This window comes from Triticum urartu, chromosome 2A (assembly GCF_056163025.1).
Source record: "Triticum urartu cultivar PI428250 chromosome 2A, HENAU_Tu73, whole genome shotgun sequence".
In the NCBI taxonomy this organism is placed as follows: domain Eukaryota; kingdom Viridiplantae; phylum Streptophyta; class Magnoliopsida; order Poales; family Poaceae; genus Triticum; species Triticum urartu.
This window is the reverse complement of record NC_141874.1, coordinates 289869613-289897349: the sequence shown is the minus strand read 5'-3', so window position 1 is coordinate 289897349 and position 27737 is coordinate 289869613. Positions and strand designations below refer to the sequence as shown.

At 46.2% G+C, this 27737-nt stretch overlaps 1 protein-coding gene across 1 annotated transcript; it reads left to right on the top strand.

Annotated features, from left to right (window-relative positions):
* The first annotated feature begins 7637 nt into the window (after positions 1-7637).
* LOC147984855 (uncharacterized) lies at positions 7638-8384 on the top strand. Its single transcript, XM_087541290.1, has one exon. The coding sequence runs from the start codon at positions 7638-7640 to the stop codon at positions 8382-8384; it is 747 nt and encodes a 248-aa protein (XP_087397416.1).
* Positions 8385-27737: the final 19353 nt, after the last annotated feature.

Below are 27737 nucleotides of genomic sequence, written 5' to 3'. Positions count from 1 at the left end.
TGCTTGCTAACTACCTCTTATTTGCATGACACGCCTCTAGCACGGGTGTCATAAAAGGTAATCCCTTCTCCAGCAGGTTGCCATGTGCACGAAAGGATCCATCTAGCCACTCGAGAGCTTGACGCCGCGCTGATTAGTGAGTGGTGTTTGATGAGCAGGAGTGGTGGCATCCTGACAGAGGTTTGCCGGCACGGAGCCTGTCGGGTCCTTTGGCTTGGGGTTCGGTCTTGGCTTTGGTGGCCCTGGAGACCTTGTCGGCGTGGCTTGGCCTTGGTCGCAGGCGCAGTCTCGAACCCGCCAGGCCTTTTTGCCCGACAAAGGAGGATTTTTTGGAAATCTTCTGGTTGGTTTGGTATTCTTAATGCGCTCCTTTATCTCACGAAGAGCGGCTTCTCTGGCTTATTTTGTGTTAAGCATTGATACTTGATGTATGATCTAATGCATGCCTGCGCACAACTAAGGGCGGCAAACCCACATGTTTGTTGCACCAGAAGAAGCCCCCGGGCCTGGTCCATACGTGCCACCGGGCATCGTTGGGGTAGGCCCAACAAATGCACATGCGCTCATGTTGAACTCGCCGAGATCGATGCTGTGTCCTTGAGATCTTCCTTGCTTCTTCATTAATCTGGACCTGCGCCAGCCCCCAGGCCTCCCATGATATCTTCAGCACTCAGACGGCGTGCATTGTTCATGTTGTAAACCAGGGGCACCAACGTCCACGGGAAATCATTAGGGCGCCCACACGTGAGTCGGGGTAACTGCCATTTTTCCTTTACCTCACCCACTATGCCTGCCATTTCCGCCACGTGCATGCATTGCACGGGCTCGGTGATGGACGCCCAGGGTGCGGGAATGTGTGCCTTGGCAGAATACAAAGTGCCTTGGATTGGTGTAGTGGGGCGGCCAATGAATCCGGATGCCATCCAAGGACGCAGAGGGCTGGAATGGGGGAGCATGATGGTTTCCCCAGAGTAGTGGAGAGCCAGCCCCCCTCGCTCCTGCTATAAAAGGAGGCATGAGAGTGTGGCAATGCTCATCTACCATCTCTTCCTTATCCTACCTTACTTCTGCTCCCACCATGGCGAGAGGAATAGGACGCGCCCATGCTCCGACCGTAGCGATGAGAGCTTCTCCTCGACACCATGTTCCTACCTACACTACAGCAGTAGAAGCTGGATCCAGTGCACAAGGTGGAGCTTTGGGGCGCGGTCGGGGCCAACGCAGCGCCCACGGTCGAGGTGGATGGAGTGGCGCACTTGCCATTTCTCCTCCAACTGCTCCAACACCGACAGAAGGCCACACGGGGGGCACGACACTGGAGTTCATTGTCAAGCTGTGCGATCCTCCTCGCAGTCGCCTGTGGCTCGCTCGCCCCTTTGCCAGAGTGACGAAGGTCACCCAGATGCTTGGGCTGCGGCTGCGCATGAGTGGCTGCTGTAATGGCGCCGTGTGGGTGAACGTTGAGTTCCCCGCTCCTCGCGCCATGCTCCTTAGGCGTGGTTGGAAGACTTTCGCCGCGCTAACTACCTTGCGAAAGGGCACGTCCTCTGCTTCAAGTTGGAGGAATCTGATATGCTCTCCTTCAAGGTCTTCGGGCGCTCAGGTGCTCGCCTCGGGTGCTGCGTGGAAAGCTCGAGAGACGATGAAAGCTCCTCCTGGAGCAACAACGACGAGGAGGACACCAATGGTGCAGACGACGATGACGAGCCCTCGATCGTCAAGCGTGAAGACGATGACTCGGACTCTAGCTGAACGTCAGTCGCATCATCACCGTTAGCTAGGCGCCGACAGCACCATCATTTGCTGTTGGCCCCCAGAAGAGCGATTTACTGGGTGCTCTTCGTGTGGACATCAGTGCCACCTCCAGCTAGACTCTGGTAGGCTCATGGACTCCGGCTTCGTCTTCCCTGCCAGTGTCCCTGCCAAGCCGTGTCTGTAACATCCCAATTTTCAATTAGGATGTTAATCATTAGGAGATCGTATGCAATCATGATTTGTGCATTTTGAATTTTTTTTTATTTGGAATTTTGATCCTAGAAACCTTAAGCAACTCAAGGACCAATCGAGAGAGTTGGAGGTTTTCACAAAAATCCATATTTGAGTTTTTTCAAAATTGGAAAATTGGATCAAAGTGATTTTATTCAAAATTATTCTTCCAATTATTTCTGTATTAAATAAATGAGAGGATATAATATGACTTCTCCAAAACAGCTACAAAATATTGGAAATTTATTTTGAAAAAAAATTATATTTATTTGAACTTTTTCTGAATTTTATTAAATTAGAGGAAAAAGTGCATTTTTAAAAATTGAATTTTAGTCCAGAAAAATGTTTACGTGGTCCCAAATAATAGGAGGGGATGGTGAAAATTATTTCTGGTATTTTAGCATTTTTATTTTATTTTATTTGGATGTTTTGTCATGGCACAATTTAAAAAAGAAATTCCTTTCGGACCGTCTAGGCCAAAACCCAGCCGGCCCAAACCGCCCCGCCGCCTTCCTCGCGCGTGCCCGAGCCGGACACGTCGCGGAGTCCGACGCCGCCCCGCCTCACCCGTCGCCTCCTCCTCCAAGCCGCACCCCTCCCCGGCCCTTTAAAAGTCAAGGCCCCGGCCCCCTCCTCCTCATCGAGCCGCGCCGCCTCCGCTGCCCAAGCCATCGCCGCTACCACACCGCCGCCGCCCGTGTCGCCACGCCGCGCCGCGTAGCCCCGCTGTCGCCTCACCGCGCCACCCTACCGCCGGAGCCGCCGTCCCGCCTCGCCGCTGCCATCGGCCAGTCCGCCATCGCCGCCGGTTTTCTCCACCGAACCGGTATAACCACCGAAAAATCCGCCCCGATTTTTTTAAAGTTTTGATTTTCATTTTAGATCGGTTTATTTTATTAGGTTGGTTTAATTAGAGAACTTTCGTTTCTTTAGATCTATTAGTGAACGTTTTCATTCGTTAGCCACTGTTAGGGAACGTTCGTTCGTTAGGTTTTTTTCATTTATTTTCGGCTAGGGACCTATCCGTAATTATTTTCATCTCGGATTAGTCCCTGATCTTTAAACCCTCACTACTTTTTGCTCGTTTATCCAAATCCAACGAAACCAATGCCAAATTCTCCGTTACGATCTCCTCTATTAAGATAATCAACTTAAAAATGTTTCTGAAAATTTAAAATTTGGTTTCGAACAGATTTGAATTTGAACTTCTTTTGATCATATCTTGAGTTCGTACCTCCGATTTGATCGATTCTTTTTGCAAATTGAAGCTCTTCACATGTTATTTCTGCTTAGAACTTTTATTTGGTTTTACCCTTGCATCTTATGCTTGAGTGCTTATGTATGCTATTGTTTGTTTACGATAGAGTACCCGGAGTGCGAAGCTTGCTACTACGAATCTCTAGGGTTTACCGATCATCAGCAAGGCAGGTAACACTTTGATCATATCCCTTTATTATATAGTTTTATGCATTAGTTTCAACCCTCAAACATTTCATGATTAGGATTGTGAACATGTGGTTATGGTTAAGTAGTTGATGAGGTAGGAACCTATTGTCTTTTTATCAACCCCGGGAATATACGTTATGCTAATTCCCGCTTTGCTATGCTCGTAGACGGGGATTGGTATGTGAGATTCATGAAAGTTGTGAGATTCATGAAAGGTGGCTACTTTAATACACATCTAGGTGGATTGGTTGCGGGCACATGGGGAATCCAGTGTTGTCCTAGGAGATTCCGGGGTTCCCGTGTGATCATCCTTTCAAATGCCACCCAGGCTCAAAGGGATCATAAGATTATTCATGATGGAAACTTCCATGTGCAGCCACATGCCATTATGGGCTCTGGCATACTTGAGTAAGTTGTGGGAATCCTTTCCATGATGGGCTAGCAGATGCAGGGGATTGTAGGTGTACCGGCCTATCTATCGGTTAAGGGGACCTCTTCAGAAAGACTGTGTGTCGATCATCCATTTCTCAAACATCATGTAGTGCAAGAAATCCAACGGAGGAGATCGAGTCTTGTTGGGAAAAGTGTGAAAACCTCTGCAGAGTGTATAAACTAATCATGGTTAGCCGTGTCCCCGGTTTTGGACATCTTGAGTATCTGGTACTTGAATTATTGTTTGATCTCATCACTTTACTTAATGAATTTGTTGGGTTATTAATATTATTTTGGGATTGAGTTGGGGATACCTTCTCAATAATGATATAAACTTGGTAGTTAAATAAAAATCTATTCCTTTGTTGTAGGAAAAAATTGGCTTTATGCAAATGTTAAACTTAGAGCCTCCACCAGCCATATATGCATGTAGTGTTATTTGTTCATTGCTCTATAGTGTTATCTTGCCAGCGTAATCCATGTGCTGACCTAAACGACTGCAATGTATCATTTTGCAGAATTTTCAGACGAAGACTAATGTGTGATAGGTCGGTGTCATGCACTCAGTGTTTCCGTGGAGTTGGATGGACTCATTTATCTATGATGCTTCCGTAGTTCTCTTATTTAGATGGCCTTTAGCCATATTATTGTAATAAGTACTCTTTTGAGACACTAGATGTAATAAGTGTGTGATTGAACTTTGTTATAAATCCTCGAGTACTGTATGTGTTAGCAATATCGATCCAGGGATGACACTTATGCATAGAGACTACGGTCCATTGGGATCGGGTCGCTACAAGATGGTATCGGAGCACACGCTGACTGTAGGATGCGACCACTAGGAAAAGCCACAGGATACTCTTCTCTACTCATTCCTATCTCTTCTCTACTCATTCCTATCTCTATAGATGATGGACCCAAGGAACAAGTTCACTCAACCTAATGATGACACCCCTTTCGGACGACACTTGAAGGAAGTCACTAGGTACCTGAACATCGGCATACCAAGATTCACCGAAACCTCCACCACCACTTTACCAGAAGAGGAGCGCTGGATGAATCAAGTTCGTGTTCCAAGAAGGACTTTTGCACCAATTACCGAGCCCATCAAGTTTTCCTTTGATGCACCAACCTGGAGTTTAGGAAAGAGCATGTTCAGGTACCTCGACAGCCTCGACAGCCTCGCCTCTCCGACCAACTCTCATGGACGCTGCCTCTTCCCCGACTGGATCGACAAACGCCCTCCGCGGCGCCGGGGGGCTCCGGGCCTTCACCCCCGCCTTGCGGCGGGTGAAGTGGCCGCACAAGTTCAATCCGAAGATGTCGCCCCATTACGATGGTGCGGTGGATCCGGCGGCCTTTCTACTGGCGTACAAGGGGGCTGTCCTTGAGGCCGAGGGCGACGACAAGATCATGGCCAATTGGTTCCCGATGGCCCTCGCCGGTGTATCGCGCGTGTGGCTCCTCCACCTGCCAGAATCCTCCGTGACCTCTTGGGAGGAGCCACGCGACCTCTTCATCACGCGCTTCGGGGGACCAGCGCCCCCGGTCATCGCGGCTCTCCTCGGTGGCTCGCAAGCGCCACCCACGGACCGTCACATCATGCCGTTCTTTCGCCAGATCAACGCCGCCTCCATGCGGCAGGGGGCTCCCCCGTGGTGGGCGGCGCCCAAGGCCGACCTGATCTTTGACTTAGAGGATCTTTGACTTAGAGGATCACACCGTCAGCTCGGGTTTGCTTCCAATGCTTTGCACGCCGACCATCTGCAGTGTACCCGTCACCAAGACCCTCATTGACGGTGAAGCCGGCCTCAACGTGCTCTCTATGTAGGCCTTTAGTCTTCTTCACGTACTGCTCTAGTGGCTCCGCCCCAGCCGGTCCTTCTTCGGAGTCGGCGGCGGCTCCTCCAGCCCGCTGGGGCAAATCCGTCTCCCCGTGACTTTCGGCACGCGCGACAACTACCGCACCGAGCTAATCGACTTCGACATCGCCCGCATCGGTTTGCCGTATAATGCCATCCTTAGGTACCCGGCGCTGGCCCAGTTCATGGAAACGACCCATCCTGCCTTCAACCTCATGAAGATGCCAGGAAGCAACGGCATCCTTACCATGGCTGGGGACACCAAGGAAGCCGTGGCGGCCCTCAACTAGCCGTCAGAGCCATGGCGGCAGCTTGCCCGGCCAGCAAGGCCACGCCTAGGGCCAAGGGGGCTGTGCCGACCAAGAAGAAGCAGTTGTTCACCCAAGGTCAAGCCAAGATGAAGCAGATACTGGTCAGCGTGGACGGGGCCGCTGCGCTACCTTTATCATGGGCTCCGACCTTGCCCCAGCTCAAGAGAAGGAGTTGGTGGACTTCCTATGAGCGAACAAGGGAGTATTCGCCTAGGAGCCCAAGCAGCTAGTTGGGGTCCCGAGAGGAGTAATTGAACATCATCTGAAGGTGTGCCCCAATGTGCACCCTGTGAAGTACAAGGCGAGGCAACAATCCACGGAGAAGCGGTCTTTCATCATTCAGGAAACCCGCAAGCTGGAGGCAGCAGGTGTCATTCGCGAGGTCCGGTACCCGGAGTGGCTGGAAAATCCGGTCGTTGCGCCGCAGAAAGGAGGAAAGGAATGCATGTGTGTCGACTTCACCAACCTCAACAAGGCCTTCCCTCAGGACCCATTTCCACTACCGCGCATTGACCAGATTGTTGACTCCATCGCGGAGTGTGACCTGCTGTGCTTCCCGGATGCGTTCTCAGTATACCACCAGATCAAGATGGCAGGGGAAGATATGGAAAAGCAGCTTTCTTAACCCCATGCGGGGTATACTGCTACACTTGCATGCCATTCGGACTGCACAACGCAGGAGCAACCTTCCAGTGACTGATGCACATCGCCTTGGGGCAGCAGCTCGGGAGGAACGCTGAGGCCTACGTCGACGACATTGTGGTAAAATCTCGGGAGCCAAGAACTTTGATTCAGGACCTGGAGGAGACCTCCGCGAGCCTGCACCAGGTGGAACTGTGGCTCAATCCAAACAAATGCGTGTTTGGTGTCCCTTCCGGCAAGCTACTGGGCTTCCTCGTATCCCATAGAGGGATCGAGACCAACCTGGAGAAGGTCAAGGCAATCGAAGATATGAGTCCACCACAAGACCTCAGAGAGATGCAGAAGCTTCCAGGCTGCGTGACTTCGCTGGGGCGCTTCATCTCCAAGTTGGGGGTGCGCGCCCTGCCATTTTTCAAGCTGATGAAGAAGAAGGGTCCGTTTGAGTGGACCCCCGAGGCCGACCTAGCATTTCAAGACCTCAAGAGATACTTGACCAGCCCGCCGGTGATGGTGGCGCCTCGTCGTCGCGAGCCCTTGGTGCTCTACCTGTCTGCCACACTCCATTCCACTAGCGCGGCGCTGGTGACCCTCCGAGAGGAGCCCCGAGTCAAGGGCTTGCCAAATAAAGCCGCTAAGCCGAATAAGGCTGCACAACACCAAGATGATGTTCCTGAGGTGGCGGACGGACCGGCTAGTTGTCAAGCCACAGGAGCTGGAGATCCATAGGAAACACCTTAGTCCCCGGGAGCCAAAAACTCTTTCTGCTCTCCCACCCTTGTCGAGCACCCGGTATGCTTCGTCAGCACGGTGCTGCGAGATGCGAGGGCGCGATATCCCACTCCTCAGAGGCTCTTGCTCGTGCTCCTGGTGGCCTCGCGTAAGTTGCGACACTACTTCTAGGGTCACCCCATCAAGGTCGTCTTAGCCTACCCATCGGAGAGAGTGCTCAGGAGCCCCAATGCTGCGGGGGAGGGTCGCCAAATGGAACATTGAGCTGCAAGCATTTGACATGGAGTTCAGCACAACCAGGGTCATCAAGGGCGCAGCGCTCACCGATTTTGTGGCAGAATGGACCGATGCACCAGAGCTCGAAGAAAGCGAGAACCGATCCCTCTCACCAGGGAATGAAGCGCTAGACGGCTGGGTCATGTACTTCGATGGCGCGTTCGCGCTCCGGGGCGCGGGTGCTGGAGCCGTACTCATCTTGCCCACTCAGGACAAACTGTACTACGCCTTGCAGCGCTGCTTCCAGCGGGGCAAGAAGGTCTCCAACAACATCGCAGAGTACGAGGGCCTCATCGCCGGCCTCAAGTCGGCGGCGGCCCTGGGAGTGAAGCGCCTCACCGTCAAGGGAGACTCGCAGCTCCTCGTCTACTTCTCCAACAATGTGTATGAGCCAAAGGACGAGCACATGGAAGCATATCTCGCGGAGGTACGCAAAATGGAGAAGCAGTTCCTAGGCCTGGAGCTGCAGCATGTGCTATGTGGCACCAACCAAGAGGCCGATGACATCGCTAGAAGAGCATCCAAGCAGCTGGCCCAAGAACCTAGTGTCTTTGAGGTACGACTCTTCAAGCCTTCAGCAGGACCTCAGCCAGCGGCGCCAGCGCCGCCTCGGGAGGGGCTCCCTCAGCCACCAGCCTCGGGGGCCCCCGCCTGCGGCCCGACCTCAAGAGCGCGCCTCCTCTTAGCACTCGAGCCTTAGGAGGGGTGCTGGATCGACCAGTTCAAGGCATACCTGACGCAAGGCATGTTGCCGGAGAAGGAGGAAGACGCGAAGCATGTGTCCCGACAGGCTACGACATACTGCATTCAGAACGGTGAGCTATACATGAAGCGACCAAATGATGTTTCTCTATGATGCATTTCCAGGGAACAGGGGAAGGAGTTGCTGGCTGACATACATGGCGGAGACTGCGCGCACCACTCGTCGTCGCGCACCTTGGTTGGCAAGGCTTTCCGCAGTGGGTTCTACTGGCCCATAGCACTCAATGACGTGGCTGAGCTGGTGAAGTCCTGCGAGGCTTGCCAATTCCACGCCAAGCAGATCCACCAGCCGACTCAGAGCCTCCAGACTATCCCGCTCTCATGGCCGTTCATAGTATGGGGGCTGGATATCCAATGTCCATTCCCTCGAGCGCCTGGAGGTTACCGCTACCTCTATGTCGCCATCGACAAGTTCACCAAGTGGGCGGAAGTGGAAGCCGTCTGCACCATCCCAGCCGGGTCAGCAGTCAACTTCATCAAGGGCATTGCGAGCCGGTTTGGGGTCCCTAATCGCATCATCACCGACAATGGTTCACAATTCACTAGCAATCTCTTCAAAACAAATTGTGCTAACCTTGGGACGCTGATCTGCTACGCCTCCATGGCACACCATAGGAGCAACGGCCAAGCCGAACGCGTCAACACGGAAGTCCTGAGGGGTCTCAGACTAGGACCTTCAGGAAGAAGCTCGAGGCCTGCGGCAGGGGATGGCACGACGAGCTCCAGTCCGTGTTGTTGTCCATCTGCACCACCGCCACCAGACCGACAGGTGAAACCCCGTTCTTCCTCGTCTACGGAGCAGAAGCGTTTCTCCCACACGATGTCAAGCATCGCTCTGCGCAGGTCCTGGCATTTGATGAAACGCGACAGGACGCCATGCGGGGGATGGATCTCGTGCTAGGGGAGGAACGCCGCCGCGAAGCCTTGCTCCAAGCTGCGAGGTACCAGCAGGCGTTGCGGCGGTACCACTACCGCAGCGTCCGCTCCAGGACGCTCGAGGTGGGTGACCTTGTCTTGAGGTGGGTGCTCTCTAGGGAAGGGCTGCACAAGCTCTCGCCCATGTGGGAGGGCCCGTTTCGGGTCGCCCACGTCTCCAGGGCTGGCGCCGTGCGCCTGGAGACGCAGGACGGGGTCCCCATCCAGAACGCCTGGAACATCAAGCACCTCAGGAAGTTCTACCCATGAAGCAAGGCCCGGTGCCTATGAAGCAAGGCCCAGTGCCTGTGAAGAATTTACAGTCCATTCGCTGCGTTGGATGAACAAATGATGTAGCGTCCATGCGATCGATTAATGTTTTTTTAAACTACAACCCATTTGCACTTTCTAGAAATATATGATTTTGCTGGCTTGGGTGAACAAATAATGTAGCATCCATGCGGCCCATTTATTTTTTTCCTAAAAAATTACAGCCCATTTGCACTTTCTCGACATACACGATTTTGCTGCGCTGGTTCTAATTATAATGTTGGGTTGGCTGCAACAATGTTATCAAAAAATAAATAGGGGCTAGGCATTTTGTTTTAAATATATTTACATAATAAGTTCTTTATTGACATTTATCCTTAAACCTTACCAAGCTTTTGTACAAAATCACCCGTATTTTCGTTGACCTTAAGTAAAAAAAAACCAGGATTTTATTGTTAAACATTTATTTTATAATTTCATAATACATCAATTTTTTTCTTATATATGTAAGTATCTGTTATATATATGATGATAATAACAGTAATATATAATAACATATGAAATAATATAAACATATATAATATAGTTAGAAGGGAAACATAAGTTGGACTTGGCGTTCCTATTCTTATATAGAAAAATAGAAAAACCTCTGCATTTTCTTCAAAAAAATACATAAGTTAGGCAACGGATGTTTAAGAAAAAACAAATCCTAGGTTGGGAGGGCCATAGGCCGGTCGATGCATCACGACCCTCAAACAAATACAAACCGACATCTCGTGGGCTGCACATGTTACAAAAGAAAGCCTAGACTGGGTAGCCCATAACCCAGCTGATACTTGTTCGCCAACTGATAATAAATGATACATGCCAGCTCCCCGATGACTAGCTTCATTGTAAATTTATCTCCCTTAGTAACTACGTTGACAAACCCGTGGCCCCCAACGTCAGTATAGCATTAGGAGGAAGTATTTTTTCAATGAGGCACTTGCTTGCATACGACTATGGATCTGGTAGGGCCATAGACGTGCTACAACAGTGGTAGATGTTGTGCCTAATTTCTAGCAAAAGTACTAGAGTAGCCCAGTGGCCAAGTTCCACTCCCCAACCGCTGCTCCGCCTGAATTCGATTCCACCTGATGCAGTGAAAATATCCAAAAAATTACCTCTTCCTTTGACATGTGGGTGCCCATGGTCATCTATGCACACCACCTCCAAAACACTCACCATTATGTGGGCATTTTGAAAATAGCATATTTTTTTTACTTTGTATCATATGAAGATGTGCTATGCATGAATGTTGATTAGCATGATGTTAACTGGCTGGTAGTTCCATTTCTGACAATGAATGAAACTTCCAACATGATGTTATCCCTGTTTTAAAAGGACATGTTAATATAAATGCTCTGCCTCAGAAACTTGTTGTTTCTTATCTGAAACTGAAACTTGTTGTTTCTTCTCTGAGAATCAGATTGTCTGCACTTTTATATGAAACTACATCTTTAAAGTGCTAGAAATAGATCTCCAGAATTTATAAAATACTTCATAAGCTCAATACTACAAATCTGAAATTCAAAAGACATTCATATCTGAAAGTACTCTCAAATTTGAAACGCAAAACACAACCTGCAAATACTAACAACCCTAAGCTCCTCCTCAGACTCTTTGGGTGGGGAGTCCCCTCCTATTCCTCGGCGGTAGGTAGCTGCCCTGTGGGATGAGGTGAACGGCGAAGGAGAGGACGGGGAAGCGTCATCGCGCCAATTGTTTTTCTCTACTTGTAGTTGGGTTTAGTCGACGAAGACTCCACCGGCTTGCTCTGTCACGGTACCCTCACAAACGACATTGTGTAGATGCTTGATCCTTCAATCTCGGGTGGATGCTCCATCTTGGATATATACTCCCACCACAGTAGCCTCATGATCGGATCCGGTGAATTTATTTGCTCTATGGCCAAGAGGAGCAGCTCTATGTACTCCCGCGTGACTCACTCCTGGTGTATCGCCTCCTTTTCGCTATTTTCCAGATATTTTAACATCGTTTTCACCGTCGCCGCTAATTGCTTCGGGTTGTCAAACCAAGACTGTATCTCCAACATCCTAGCTAGCTTCACAGGGTGGCCGCCTACGAGACACATGTATCGTTTGTACTCCTCCATCGATCTAGTTATCCGCAGCACCTTCACTTGCTGGAGGTGGTTTTTGAATGGAAGAGGTGAAGGAAATATGCCCTAGAGGCAATAATAAAGTTATTATTTATTTCCTTATAATCATGATAAATGTTTATTTTCATGCTAGAATTGTATTAACCGGAAACATAATACATGTGTGAATACATAGACAAACAAAGTGTCACTAGTATGCCTCTGCTTGACTAGCTCGTTAATCAAAGATGGTTATGTTTCCTAACCATGAACAATGAGTTGTTATTTGATTAATGAGGTCACATCATTAGTTGAATGATCTGATTGACATGACCCATTCCATTAGCTTAGCACCCGATCGTTTAGTATGTCGCTATTGCTTTCTTCATGACTTATACATGTTCCTATAACTATGAGATTATGCAACTCCCGTTTATCGGAGGAACACTTTGGGTACTACCAAACGTCACAATGTAACTGGGTGATTATAAAGGAGTACTACAGGTGTCTCCAATGGTACATGTTGGGTTGGCGTATTTCGAGATTAGGTTTTGTCACTCCGATTGTCGGAGAGGTATCTCTGGGCCCTCTCAGTAATACACATCACATAAGCCTTGCAAGCATTACAACTAATATGTTAGTTGTGAAATGATGTATTACAGAACGAGTAAAGAGACTTGCCGGTAACGAGATTGAACTAGGTATTGGATACCGACAATCGAATCTCGGGCAAGTAACATACCGATGACAAAAGGAACAACGTATGTTGTTATGCGGTCTGACCGACAAAGATCTTCGTAGAATATGTAGGAGCCAATATGGGCATCCAGGTCCCGCTATTGGTTATTGACCGGAGACGTGTCTCGGTCATGTCTACATTGTTCTCGAACCGTAGGGTCCGCACGCTTAACGTTACGATGACAGTTATTATGAGTTTATGCATTTTGATGTACCGAAGGTTGTTCAGAGTCCCGGATGTGATCACGGACATGACGAGGAGTCTCGAAATGGTCGAGACATAAAGATTGATATATTGGAAGCCTATGTTTGGACATCGGAAGTGTTCCGGGTGAAATCAGGATTTTACCGGATTACCGGGAGGTTACCGGAACCCCCCGGGAGTCATATGGGCCTTAGTGGGCCTTAGTGGAAAGGTGAAAGGGCTGCCCATAAGGGCTGCGCGCCTCCCCCCCTCCCCTAGTACTATTAGGACTAGGAGAGGTGGCCGGCCACCCCTCTCCCTCTTTCCCCCTTGGGAGTCCTAGTTGGAATAGGATTGGGGGGGGGGAGTCCTACTCCCGGTAGGAGTAGGACTCCTCCTGCGCCTCCATAGGGATGGCCGCACCCCTCCCCCTTGGCTCCTTTATATACGGAGGCAGGGGGCACCTCTAGACACACAAGTTGATCATTGAGATCGTTCCTTAGCCGTGTGCGGTGCCCCCTGCCACCATATTCCACCTCGATCATATCGTTGTAGTGCTTAGGCGAAGCCCTGCATCGGTAGAACATCAAGATCGTCACCATGCCGTCGTGCTGACGGAACTCTTCCCCAACGCTTTGCTGGATCGGAGCTTGGGGATCGTCATCGAGCTGTACGTGTGCTAAGAACTCGGAGGTGCCAGAGTAATGGTGCTTGGATCGGTCGGATCGGGAAGAAGACGTACGACTACTTCCTCTACGTTGTGTCAACACTTCCGTTGCGATCTACAAGGGTACGTAGATCATACTCTCCCCTCGTTGCTGTGCATCACCATGATCTTGCGTGTGCGTAGGAATTTTTTTGAAATTACTACGTTCCCCAACAAGAGGAGAGGAGCGGCGTTGGTTTTGGATTAGAACGGGAGAGAAGTGGTGGTTGTTTTGAAATGGAAGAGGACATGAGCGGCGCTGGATTTGGATTGGAACATGAGAGGAGCGGCGGTGGTTTAAGAGGAGAAGAGCGTCGCCAGTCTTGGAAGTATTTTTTGTTTTGCGTATTTTGGGTCAAAGTTTGACCATGTACTATATTTGATAAGCAAAATGTGAATGCATGTCATAAAAAATTGTATCGTTTGGTTCGTATCTCAATTTTCTTTCAAATTATATTATTTTTGCAACATATAACATATATTTTAATTGTGAAAATCATGGTGAAATATGACCTAGAATACAAGGGAGACTAGTTAATGTGGGGTCGCTTTCTAAATTGAAGGGTAAATTGATTTTGATTTTGATGCAGTGTAGGGTTTTCGGTGGGACCGACATGACAACTCGGTGGGACTAATATCATTAAGGTTAGGGCATAACGTAATCTCAATGAGACTGATTACACAAACTCGGTGAGACCGATATTGGTAATAGACTAAGCAGAGAGTTGGTCAGGCAATCTCGGTGGGACTGATTCACTCTCTCAGTAGGACTGAAACGTTACGCAAGGGAAACAGAGAGTTTGCATTGCAATCTTGGTGGGACCGATCGCTCATCTCGGTTGGACCGAAATGTTATGAAGGGAAACAGAGAGATTACCATCCCCTCTCGGTGAGACCGAGATCCCTATCAGTGGGACCGAAAATACTAGGGTTTGTGGCAGTGCCTATGTCAAGTGAACTCGGTGGCACTGGATAGATCAAATCGGTGGGGCCGAGTTTGACTTTTAGTTTTGGATATATTTGGATATGAGAAAGTGGTTGAGGGTTGTGGAGCATGTCACTAAGCACATTGAGCAAGAACCTCATTAAGCAACACTTCATTCCCTCTTAATAGTATTGGCTTTTGCTATGGACTCAATGTGATCTTGGATCACTAAAAATGAAATGTAGAGTCTTGTGCTTTGAGCTTGAGCCAATCCTTTTGTCCGTAGCATTTTGAGGAGTCCACTTTCTAATCCATGACATGCCAACCATTGAGCTTTTCCTGAAATATTTATCTTGAAGTAGCATTAGCTCAATGAGCTATATGTTGTTAGGAATTACCAAAACCACCCAGGGACAGTTGCACTTTCAATCTCCCCCTTTTTGGTAATTGATGACAACATATAGATCAAAGCTTCGACAAATGATTATAAGATTGAAAAACATCATCGCTTTGAGAAGTATGTGATAAGCAAGAGCTCCCCCTAAATTTGTGCATTATTTAAAATTTGCTTTTGAATGTGAATGCATAATCGATTAGGATCATGGGTTACTCTCCCATGTCACATACATCTTGGTGGAGCGCTCAAAATGATAGAAATTAAAAGCATGCACTCATCACCAAGCAAGTGAATGATCATATATGGAATATAAAGGATAGCATCATTCAACCAAACATTAAGGTAGCATATGATCAACCACATGATCATATAAGTATCTCACAAGGACATAAAGTATCTCACACAAGCACACAATAAAGTATTTCAACCAAAATAGCAAGAGAGATAAAAAGCAAGACACTCTCTCGAAGCCTATGATCTATACATATTTCTCCCCCTTTGGCAACAAGTTACCAAAAAGTTTGAAAATGGATAGTGCTATACATCTCTCAGGCTTGGTCTTCGGGAGGTGGTGTAGATAGATGTCCAAGGACGAAGGCTTCCGATGCAGTAGTTGGAGCTGATGGAGTGGGTGCTGGAGGTGGCACTGGAGCTGTAGCTGCTGGTGCTGACACTGAAGCTCTAGCATCTGAGACTGGCACTGCAGCAGACCTTGGACCTCCTGGCACACGCTTAAAAACATCAGTGGTTGCTTTTCCTCTCCTCTCCTCTACTTCCTCCTGAAGCTGCTCAACAGCAGTCTGAATCTCAGTCACCTTCAGATCAAGATCATAGAATTTTCTTTCCACAATCCTCTCCAGGCTCTCCTGATTCCGAGTCAGGGTGGCCAAGCCCTTCTCAATCCTCAGTGTAGCTTGAATCAGATAGCCTAACTGATCTTGCTTGCTCTTCAGGAAGACTCGAGATGCCTCTTCAACACTTGGCATCTGGGCAGCTTTCTCAGCCTTGTCCTTGGCTCTCTTCTTCTGGACTTGAGCTGATGATGGTTCTTCCTCATTCATCACAACAGTGTTGTCTTCAAACTCAGCATATAGAGGTAGATGCTCCTTGTCCAACAAGTAAGTTCCTGTGCCCATTTTAGAGTTGATAAGCTCTTGAATGTGTGGAGCATATCCACAACTCCTCTTTTGATCGGCAGCAATCCTTTTGATCGTTTCTATAATCAAACTCATAACTTTGAACTTCTCGGGGACATAAAAAATTTGCAGCATGTTGATGGAGTGTCCTCGGATCATCTTGTGATCTCCTGACTTGGGTAGGAATGTGTGCCTTAAGATCCAGTTGATCGTAGGCAGACCAGACAACGGATAGTGTACAGATCCAAACTTATGTGTTTCTAAAGCGTTATCAGGGATCTCCTTGTACATGTTTGCCATTGATTTGTGGTCTTTCTTCTTGGTGGCATACACATCCAAGACATCTTCATGTTCCTTTGGGGCATTGCTTAGATTGGCCCATTCATCAACTGTGGACTGGTACCTAGTACCCTCAGACATCCAAACTATCCTCCCATCTGGATAGAAGTGGGCAGTGGAGTAGAACTGCATGATCAACACATCATCCCATTTGGTGAGCTTTTGTCCAACGAATTCATCTACTCCACAAGCCTTAAAGCTGTCATACACTCTAGGGAAGTGATCTTCATTTTCCCGGATGAACTCCCAGTCCACCAATTTCATGTCACACACTATGGGCTTCTTGTCAAGTAGAATGGTCTCATAGAAATCTTGTTGTTCCTTTGTATGGAACCTGTAGTCAACTGCAGTCCTCCTCCTAACAGCATAGGGATCAGACTGTTTCCACAACCTCAGTCCTGCATCTTTCCCGATGTGCATGTCCTTAGTGACTGGGTGAGCATCATTGTGGTCAGGAATTTTGGGCTTCAACTTCCTCAAGACAAGAGAATCATCTTCTTCTTCTTTGGCTTCAGGCACTGGGGCCTTGTTCTTCTCCTCAGCAGGTATACTCCTGGTGTTCCTCTTGGGTTTTGGGGGTTTCTGAGTAGCAGCCTTGGGAGCAAATTTGGGCTTAGATGGAGCAGCCCTGACTTGATTGCATCTCCTATAAGTTTATGAGCCTTAGGAGCTGGTGCAACATCCTCTTCCTCCTCCTCTTCTTTAGAATCTTTCATAATGGAGGATCTACCAAGTACTCTGGCAGTGGTCTTCTTGACCCTTTCTTTTATTTTCTTCCCTTCTCCAACTGCCTCTTCAGTTGGCTTGGAGGTTTCAGCAGTTGAGGATCTGGCCTTTGACATGGGAATTCTCTTTGCTAGAGCCTTCTTGTGCATCCCTGGCTTTGTTCTAGCAGCTGAGCCATACTCTTTCTTCAGCACCTTTTTCTTGGAGCCGACTTCTTCCTCAACAGCCACATAATCCTCATCGTTAGAATATGTGGTCTTCTTCTTCCTTGTTCTGGTGGCTGCCTTGGGCAAGTTTCTTGGTGTGCTCCTGCTGCCCTCCTCAGAAGTGCTAGAGGGACTAGTGCCCTCACTCATATGAACCTGCTCTTCAGACTTGTTCTGGCTGTCACTTTAATCAGACATCCTGCGGGCACACTGTCAGCAGACCCTGTGAATAGATTGTAGATGAGGTAGAGTAGATGAGCATCACAAAGTACAGAATTTTTGCAAAACAAATGATTTAAAAACATAGTTTTAGTTCTTCACAGAAAGCATTTCAGATCTATCGATTTGTAAACTCGGTGATACCGAAGCATCTTTTGGAACCTAAACTAGTGAACTCGGTCAGACTGAGTCACAGTTCGGTGGCACCGAGACTGCTAGGGTTTCACAGAGAATCAAACTCGGTCACACCGATTTGCAATTTTCAGTCAGACCGAAAATGCATGTGCAATGGCCTAAGCCAAATCGGTGAGACCGATTTCTACAACTCGGTCGGTCCGAGATGACCTCGGCGGAGACCTAACCCTAAATTTTCAAATCAAATCAAATCTACGAGATGCTTTCGCTGGACAGGATGATCTCATACGTGGCAAGAATCATGGCAAAGCAATGTGCTACGAATCAGAGTTAAGGAATAGCACAAAGATCAAGTTCATACCCTACTTCCGCGGTGAACATGCTACGGCAGCAACGACGGGGCAGATTGCCGTTGACGGCGGCGGAGACCAGCGGCGGGAGGTCGCTGGCAGCGAGAGGACGATCCGGAGACCTGAGGAGGCAGAGCAGGTCACGCGCAGGTGAAATGTTTTGGAAATTTTTCCAAAATTTGACCCATGAGTATATATAACCTGACCCTGTCGGCGTGACTAAGTGGAACAACTCGGTGGCACCGAGATGCAGAACTGCAAGCAGTTACTGCAACTCGATGTGACCAAAAAGTTCTAATTGGTTGCACCGAGATTGAAAACCTAGATCAACTTAGTGATCTTGGTGTGATCGAATGGATGACTCGGTCATACCGAAGTGCACAAAGAGGATTTGGAAGTTTAAGTATATGACGAATTGGGGACTCCGAGTGCTCCTCACACAGAGTGGTTCGCATCTGACTTGATCAAACTTTGTGATGTAGCATGAATAGAGTTTGAGACGAGAAAAGCATAGATAGCCAGCGGGAGTTCTTAGGCATTGTTGTCCATCCATGCAAAAGATAAAAAAGCCAAACAATCAAAGCAACAAATGGATGTCCTGGAATGAGTAAAATATGCGACCAACATGCTCACACAATAAGATGGCAAAAGAAATATGTGACAAAGCATGCACAAATGCTCTAGCATCTATCAAGCAATTTGGCGATGATTAGGTCATCTATATATGAGTATATTGACTTAGGAGTCAAATGAGAACATTTGATCGTAGGTCATACTCATCGTTTAAGCACAAGTGGGGTTGCCACTTTTACATAAAGCATTGTTGTGTTCACACCATTAGAGTTGCTTTAGCTCAATTGATTAGAGTAAAGCTCCCCCTAGATGTGTTATCCCCCCTTAAGAGGGATGAATTAACCTTGGGTTTTGTCGATGATGACTTCATGTAGGTGTTGAAGATGTAGATGCTCAATGTTGATGTAGATCCTTTGGAGCAATCCTTTTAAGTGAGTTACACTTTCAATACCTACATGGGTTAGTCCCACAAGGAACAAATAAGGATATCCATAGACATAGAGTGATATTCACATGAGATGATTTCCATGAATGCATTAGGTTACCTTGTCCCTTGTATTACCAACAAGAGGGTTTGTGACTCCTTGAACTAGTGCAAGATATGGAAGTTGTTTGCACTTGTCCTTGCCAAAATGATATGAGTGAAGTGTGTTGGCGGAGTCACCCTCAAGAACTCTCTAGTTCATCTTCTTCGGCATCCACACCATCTTGATGGGAATCCTTGGAGTTGTAGTCGTACTTGATGAAGTAGAACTTGATGTAGTCTTGGGAACCCACTTGACCAAGGCTTTGGGAGCTTCTTCAAATGCATCAATCTCTTCTTGAAGCTTGTCATTGCCTTTTTGCTTGTGGTCTTGTGGTGGAAGATCATCTTGAGCTTGTGTTCCTTGGAAAGAAGTAGGATCATACTTCTCTTGTTGAGGAACAAACTTCTTCTTGGGGTATTGATCTTATTCCCACTCAACTCCATTGGCATTGAACTTTCATTCAAAACCAACACCTTGATTCTTCCGGTGTCTTCCTTGCTTGCGTACAATTTCCTCAAATTGCTTACTTTCAGCAAGGCTCTTGTAAACACCTTTCTCTATAATTCCCTTCAATAAGCTATTTTCTTGCTCAAGTGTAACTTGGCTAAGAGAATCATTAGTTGAATCAATAGAACTACTATAAGAAACATCATTGCGTTTAGCATGATTATTGTTACTACTAGAAGAAGAATCTTTCTTACTCTTGTTGCTAGATTTAACTTGAGGCATGTAAGTAGACAAAAGTAAACGCTTGGCAATGTAATAAGAATTTTGATCGCTTTTAAGAACCCATGCTCTTGCTCAAGGTTGAGTTTTTCGAAGCGTAACTTCTCATGAGTCTTTAAAAGCTCTTGATGATTTTCCAAGGTAGTTTCAAGAGCTAACTTAAGAGCGTTTAGCTCTATAGTTAGACGCCCAATCTCCTTCTTATCATCATCATTCGTTTTGTCTTGATTAGCATGATTAATAGCAAGTTCATCATAGTTTTCATAACAAGAGTTGTCAACAAGTAAATCATCATCACCTAGCAAATCATCTTCATCACTATTGAAATCAACATACTCGGGGTATGATACCTTTGGGCCATTTGCCATGAAGCATCTTCCAATCCCTTCATTTGGTGACTCAAATATGTTGTAGGAGTTGGTTGACACAAGTGCTAGACCGGCAACACCTTCATCTTGAGTATATTCGGAGTCGAAGTGATAACTTCTTTCGGAGTGATGGTCGGAGTCGGAGACGGATACCCATTTACCAACGTGAGCTTGATGTCTTCGTTTTGTGTAGCCCCTTGATGATTTATCCTTCCTTTCCGAATCCTTGCTTCTCCGTGATGTTCTTCGTTCATAACGATCATATCTACTCCTTCTCTCTCTTGGTGGTGATTCTTCTCTCCAACTCCTTATTTTGGGAGAACCTTCTCTTCTTTTGTAGGGAGCCGTACACTCATTGGAGTAGTGTCCGGGTCTTCCACAATTGTAGCAATTACATTCACGACTTGAAGATCTTTTGTCATTGTAGGAACTTGACTTGCAACTTCTTTCCTTGCTTCTACTCTTGTAGAACTTGTTGAAGTTCTTCACCATTAGGCTCAATTCTTCATTGAAGTTTTTTTTCTCACTTGATGACGTGGGAGCATCACATGAGGCTTTGTAAGCACCACTTGACTTGTTGTGAAGCTCTTCATTATCCATGAGTGACATCTCATGAGCAACAATCCTTCCAATGACTTCCGTTGGCTTGAGATCTTTGTAATTTGGCATCATTTGGATCAATGTGCACACGGTATCATATTTTCCATCGAAGGCTCTTAGGATCTTCTTGATGATGAATCTATCAGTCATATCTTCACTTCCTAAGCCGGCAATCTCATTTGTGATGAGAGCAAGCCTAGAGTACATATCATCGACACCTTCACCATCCTTCATTTTGAACTTGTCAAGTTGACTTTGAAGCACATCCAATTTGGATTCCTTGACGGAGTCGGTACCTTCGTGCATATCAATCAAAGTATCCAAAATTTCCTTTGCATTCTCAAGACGGCTGATTTCATAGAATTCTTCGGGGCACAATCCATTGAAGAGAATATCACAAGCTTGAGCATTGTATTGCAGCATCTTCAACTCTTCCGCGCTAGCCTCATGGTTCGGTTCCCTCCCATCAAAGAATTCACCTTGCAAGCCAATACACACAATAGCCCAAACGGCGGAGTTATGTCCAAGAATATGCATTTTCATCTTATGCTTCCAACTAGCAAAATTAGTACCATCAAAATAAGGACCTCTACGGTGGTAATTTCCCTCACTAGACGCCATACTCTCCTAGGTTGTGAAACCAAGGCTATGATCACCAAAGCTATGGAAATCAACGCATATGGAGACCAAAGCTCTGATACCACTTGTAGGATCGAAATTATGTCTAGAGGGGGGGGGGGTGATTAGAGTATTTGACCAAATAAAAATCTAGCATTTTCCCAATTTTAATTCTTGGCAGATTTTAGCAACTTAGCAAAATTCAAGCAAATAACCTACACATGCAATTCTAAGAGTATAGCGGGGGAATGTAAAACAATTGCATCTGAAGGTGAAGGGAGGAGTTTGGAGGGAGCAAATGCAATGTAGACACGGAGATTTTTGGCGTGGTTCCGATAGGTGGTGCTATCGTACATCCACGTTGATGGAGACTTCAAACCACGAAGGGTAACGGTTGCGCGAGTCCATGGAGGACTCCACCCACGAAAGGTCCACGAAGAAGGAACCTTGTCTATCCCACCATGGCCATCGCCCACGAAGGACATGCCACAGTAGGATACATCTTCACGAAGTAGGCGATCTCCTTGCCCGTACAAACTCCTTGGTTCAACTCCACAATCTTGACGGAGGCTCCCAAGTGACACTTAACCAATCTAGGAGACACCACTCTCCAAGAGGTAACAAATGGTGTGTTCATGATGAACTCCTTGCTCTTGTCCTTCAAATGATAGTCTCCCCAACACTCAACTCTCTCTCATAGGATAGGATTTGGTGGAAAGATGATTTGAGTGGAAAGCAACTTTGGGAAGGCTAGAGATCAAGATTTATGTTGTTGGAATGAAGTATCTTGACCTCAACACATGTGTAGGTGGTTCTCTCTTAGAAAATGTATGTTGGAAGTTTAGGCATGTTCTGATTGCTCTCTCCACGAATGAAGAGTGGGTGGAGGGGTATATATAGCCTCCACACAAATTCTAACTGTTACAGACAAATCACCAAACTCGGTGGGACCTAATCATACAACTCGGTCAGACCGATTTAGTTCATAATGTGACCGTTAGGGTTTTTGGTGGGACCAACATGTCAACTCGGTGGGACCGATATCATTAGGGTTAGGGCATAACGTTCCAACCCAGCAACACCTGCCAAGAAAGATCAAAGTCACATTACTTGTTTCAAGTGCGGGAAGACTGGACACTACGCCACCGAATGCCCCGAAGGAAGAAACGACAATGGAAATGGAAACTCTGAGAAGAGGCCCAACCCTTTCACCAGAGGACAAGTGAACCACGTTAACGTGGTGGAGGTTGAAGAACAGAGAGATGGAGTTATATGTAAGTTTTTGATTAATTCATTTACTACAATAGTTCTTTTTGATACTGGTGCATCGCATTCATACATATCAAGGGGATTTGTGGATAAATTTAAGTTGCCCACCAAAGTTCTTAAGACACCTATGTTAGTAAGCTCGCCAGGAGCGGAGTATATGGCAAGCACTAGATGTTTTCAGATGCCATTGACCATAGGTAGGCATGTTTTCCCCTCAGACCTAATAATTTTGGAGTCACAAGGACTGGATGTGATACTAGGCATGGATTGGCTATCGATGTATGGAGGAAATATTGATTGTGCTAGTAAGTCAATTATACTCACCACCCCGAAGGGAAAAAGGATCAAGTATGTGTCTAGGCATGCGCCAAGGAGGACCCAAGTGAATTCTCTCTAGGGAGTTGTTCGGGAAGAAGTGCCTATTGTGAAGGATTACCCGGATGTGTTTCCAGAGGAATTACCGGGCATGACGCCAGATCGAGACATAGAGTTTTTGATTGAGTTTTTGCCAGGCACCAGACCAATATCGAAGAGACCATATCGGATGCCCGCAAATGATCTAGAGGAAATTAAGAAGCAGATTAAGGAGTTACTCGAGAGAGGTTATATCCGACCAAGTTCATCACCGTGGGGAGCCCCACTGCTCTTAGTTGAGAAGAAGGATGGATCTTTGAGAATGGTTGTTGATTATCGGGCCTTGAATGAAGTGACGATCAAGAATAAGTACCCACTACCGATGATCAATGATTTGTTTGACCAGTTTCAAGGAGCTAAAGTATTCTGCAAGATCGATCTTAAATCAGGGTACCACCAGTTGAAGATTCGGGAACAGGATATACCTAAGACAACTTTTACCACAAGGTGTGGGCTATATGAATGCACAGTCATGTCATTTGGATTGACTAATGCCCCTGCCTATTTATGAGTATGATGAACAAGGTGTTCATGTAGTTTTTGGATAAGTTCGTTGTGGTGTTCATTGATGACATTTTGGTGTACTCGAAGAATGAAGAGGAACACAAGGAACACTTGCGCTTAGTTCTCGAGAAGCTCAGGGAACATCAGTTGTATGCCAAGTTTAGCAAGTGTGTGTTTTGGTTGAAGGAAGTTGGGTTTCTTGGACATGTTATATCAGGAGAAGGTATAGCAGTAGATCCCACCAAGGTTCAGTCCGTCACTGAGTGGTTGGCACCCACCTCAGTTGGAGAGATCCGAAGTTTTCTGGGACTCGCAGGATATTATAGGAGATTCATTGAGAACTTTTCGAAGATTGTGAAACCCATGACAGAGTTGTTGAAGAAGGACACCAAGTTCAAATGGATCGAAGATTGTGAGGCCAGTTTTCAGGAGTTGAAGAAATGTTTGGTTACAGCCCCAGTGCTGATTCTTTCGGATATACGCAAGGATTTCCAAGTGTATTGCGACTCTTCTCGCTTAGGACTTGGAGGTGTACTTATGCAGGACGAAAGAGTTGTTTCATATGCTTCACGTCAGCTTCGACCGCATGAGTTTAATTATCCCACGCATGATCTAGAGTTAGCAGTCGTAGTGCATGCGCTCAAGACCTGGAGACATTTTCTTATCGGGATCCGTTGTGATGTGTACAAGGATCACAATAATTTGAAGTACATTTTCATGCATAAGGAGCTGAATCTCAGGCAGAGGAGATGGTTGGAGCTAATAAAGGATTACGATATGAAGCTGCATTATAATCCAGGAAAGGCCAATGTCCTAGCAGACGCTTTGAGACGCAAGAGTTATGTCAATACACTCGTAAGTGGAGGATTACCGCAGGAGTTAGTCGATGATCTCAAGGAACTTCATTTGGAGATAGTTCCAAGAGGTTTTGTTGCAGCAATGGAGGTTCAGTCTAAGTTATTGGGGAAGATTGAAGAAGCCTAGAAGGATGATAAGGAAACCGCTAAGCTAAAGGAGAAGATGAGCAAAGGAAAGGCCAAAGGTTTTCATGAGGTTGAGCACGAGACTTTATGGTTTGAGGATCATGTATATGTGCGCAATAATGCGGAGATCAGGAAGTTAATACTTCAGGAAGATCATGACTCCCCATATTCGATTCACCCCAGAAACACCAAAATGTATTTGGATTTGAAGGAGAGTTTCTGGTGGACAGGTATGAAGAAGGATATTGCCGAGTATGTAGCAGTATGTGATGTTTGTCAAAGAGTGAAGGCAGAACATCAGAAGCCGGCAGGATTGCTTCAGCCTATGCCAATACCCGAATGGAAGTGGGACAAGCTTGGCATGGATTTCATCACCGGATTACCCAGGACCCGATCGGGGTACGACTCTATCTGGGTTCTAGTTGATCACTTTATCCTAGTGAAAACCACTTATACAAGTGTGATGTTGGCCAAGATATATATGACCAGGATCGTATGTCTGCATGAGTTCCGAGGACTGATACGTCCATTTTGCATCATGCTTTTATATCGATATTTATTGCATTATGGGCTGTTATTACACATTATGTCACAATACTTATGCCTATTCTCTCTTATTTTAGAAGGTTTACATGAAGAGGGAGAGTGCCGGCAGCTGGAATTCTGGGCTGGAAAAGGAGAAAATATTAGAGACCTATTCTGTACAACTCCAAAAGTCCTGAAACTTCACGGGAGCACGTTTCAGAATATATGAAAAATATTGGGCGAAGGAAGTACCAGAGGGGGCCCACCCACCATCCACGAGGGTGGGTGGCGCGCCCCCTTGCCTCGTGGGCCCTTTGGCAGCCCTCTGATGCCCATCTTCTACTATATGAGGTCTTTCGTCCAGGAAAAAATCATAAGAAAGCTCACAGGATGAAACTCCGCCGCCACGAGGCGGAACCTTGGCAGAACCAATCTAGGGCTCCGGCACTGCTGTTCTGCCAGGGAAACTTCCCTTAGAGAGGGGGAAATCATCACCATCATCATCACCATTGATCCTCTCATCGGGAGGCGGTCAATCTCCATCAACATCTTCACCAGCACCATCTCCTCTAGTTCATCTCTTGTATCCAATCTAGTTCATCTATTGTATCCAATCTTTGTCTCAAAACCTTAGATTGATACCTGTAGGTTGCTAGTAGTGTTGATTACTCCTTGTAGTTGATGCTAGTTGGTTTACTTGGTGGAAGATCATATGTTCAGATCCTTTATGCATATTAATACCCCTCTGATTATGAACATGAATATGATTTGTGATTAGTTCAGTTTGTTCCTGAGGACATGGGAGAAGTCTTGCTATAAGTAGTCATGTGAATTTGGTATTCGTTCGATATTTTGATGAGATGTATGTTGTCTTTCCTCTAGTGGTGTCATGTGAACGTCGACTACATGACACGTCACCATTGCTTGGGCCTAGGGGAAGGCATTCGGAAGTAATAAGTAGATGATGGGTTGCTAGAGTGACAAAACCTTAAACCCTAGTTTATGAGTTGCTTCGTAAGGGGCTGATTTGGATCCATATATTTCATGTTATTGTTAGGTTTACCTTAATACTTCTTTTGTAGTTGCGGATGCTTGCAAGAGGGGTTAATCATAAGTGGGATGCTTGTCCAAGGAAGGACAGTACCCAAGCACTGGTCCACCCACATATCAAATTATCAAAGTACCGAACGCGAATCATATGAGCGTGACGAAAACTAGCTTGACGGTAATTCCCATGTGTCCTCAGGAGCGCTTTCCTTTATATAAGAGTTTGTTCAGGCTTGTCCTTTGCTACAAAAAGGATTGGGCCATCTTGCTGCACCTTATTTACTTTTATTACTTGTTACCCGTTACAAATTACCTTATCACAAAACTACCTGTTACTGATAATTTCAGTGCTTGTAGAGAATACCTTACCGAAAATTGCTTATAATTTCCTTCTGCTCCTCGTCGGGTTTGACACACTTGTTGAAAGGACTATGATGGATCCCCTATACTTGTGGGTCATCAAGACTCTTTTCTGGTGCCGTTGCCGGGGAATGAAGCGCCTTTGGTAGGTGGAATTTGGTAAGGCCAAATTTATATAGTGTGCTGAAATTTACTGTCACTTGTTACTATGGAACATAATCCTTTGAGGGGCTTGTTCGGGATATCTTCACCCCGACCAGTAGAGCAAAGAGTTGCTCCTCAACCCACTGAACCTACTGAAAATGTTTATTCTGAAATTCCTTCGGGTATGATAGAGAAACTGCTAGCTAATCCTTTTACAGGAGATGGAACATTGCATCCTGATTTGCACCTAATCTATGCGGATGAAGTTTGTGGATTATTTAAGCTTGCAGGTATGCCCGAGGATGTTATCAAGAAGAAGGTCTTCCCTTTATCTTTGAATGGAAAGGCATTGACATGCTTTAGGCTATGTGATGATATGGGATCATGGAACTACAACCGAATAAAATTGGAATTTCATCAGAAGTTTTATCCTATGCATCTTGTTCATCGTGATCGTAATTATATATATAATTTTTGTCCTCACCAAGGAGAAAGCATTGCTCAAGCTTGGGGGAGGCTTAAGTCAATGTTATATTCATGCCCCAATCATGAGCTCTCAAGAGAAATTATTATTCAAAATTTTTATGCTCGGCTTTCTCTCAATAATCGCTCCATGCTCGATACTATTGAATTCAAATGGGATTTATTGAATTCAAATGGGATTTATTGGAAAGTATTAAACAGAACTTTGAAGATTGGGATCTCGACGAAGGTAAGGAGTCAGGTATAACCCAAAGTTTGATTGTGTTAAAACATTTATGGATACTGATGCCTTTCGTGAATTTAGCACTAAATATGGACTTGACTCTGAAATAGTAGCTTAATTCTGTGAATCCTTTGCTACTCATGTTGATCTCCCTAAGGATAAGTGGTTTAAATATAATCCTCCCATTGAAGTAAAAGTAGTTGCACCTATTAAAGTTGAAGAAAATACTATCATTTAAAATGACTCTATTGTTCCTACTACTTATATTGAGAAACCACGTTTCCCTACTAGAATAAAGGATCATGCTGAAGTTTCAACTGTAGTTCGTAAGAGTAATACTAGAACACCTACACCCTATGAGCAAATTAAAGTTGAACCTAGTATTGCTATGGTTAAGGATCTCTTGGCAGATAATATTGATGGGCATGTTATTTACTTCTGTATTGAAGCTGCCAGAATTGCTAGACCCGATACTGAAAATAAACATAGACCTGTTGTAGGCATGCTTGTTATTTTTGTTAAAATAGGAGATCATTTCTAT

Excerpts from the sequence above, each read along its gene's own strand:
- LOC147984855 (XM_087541290.1), top strand. The coding sequence starts at position 7,638 with ATGCTGCGGGGGAGGGTCGCCAAATGGAACATTGAGCTGCAAGCATTT.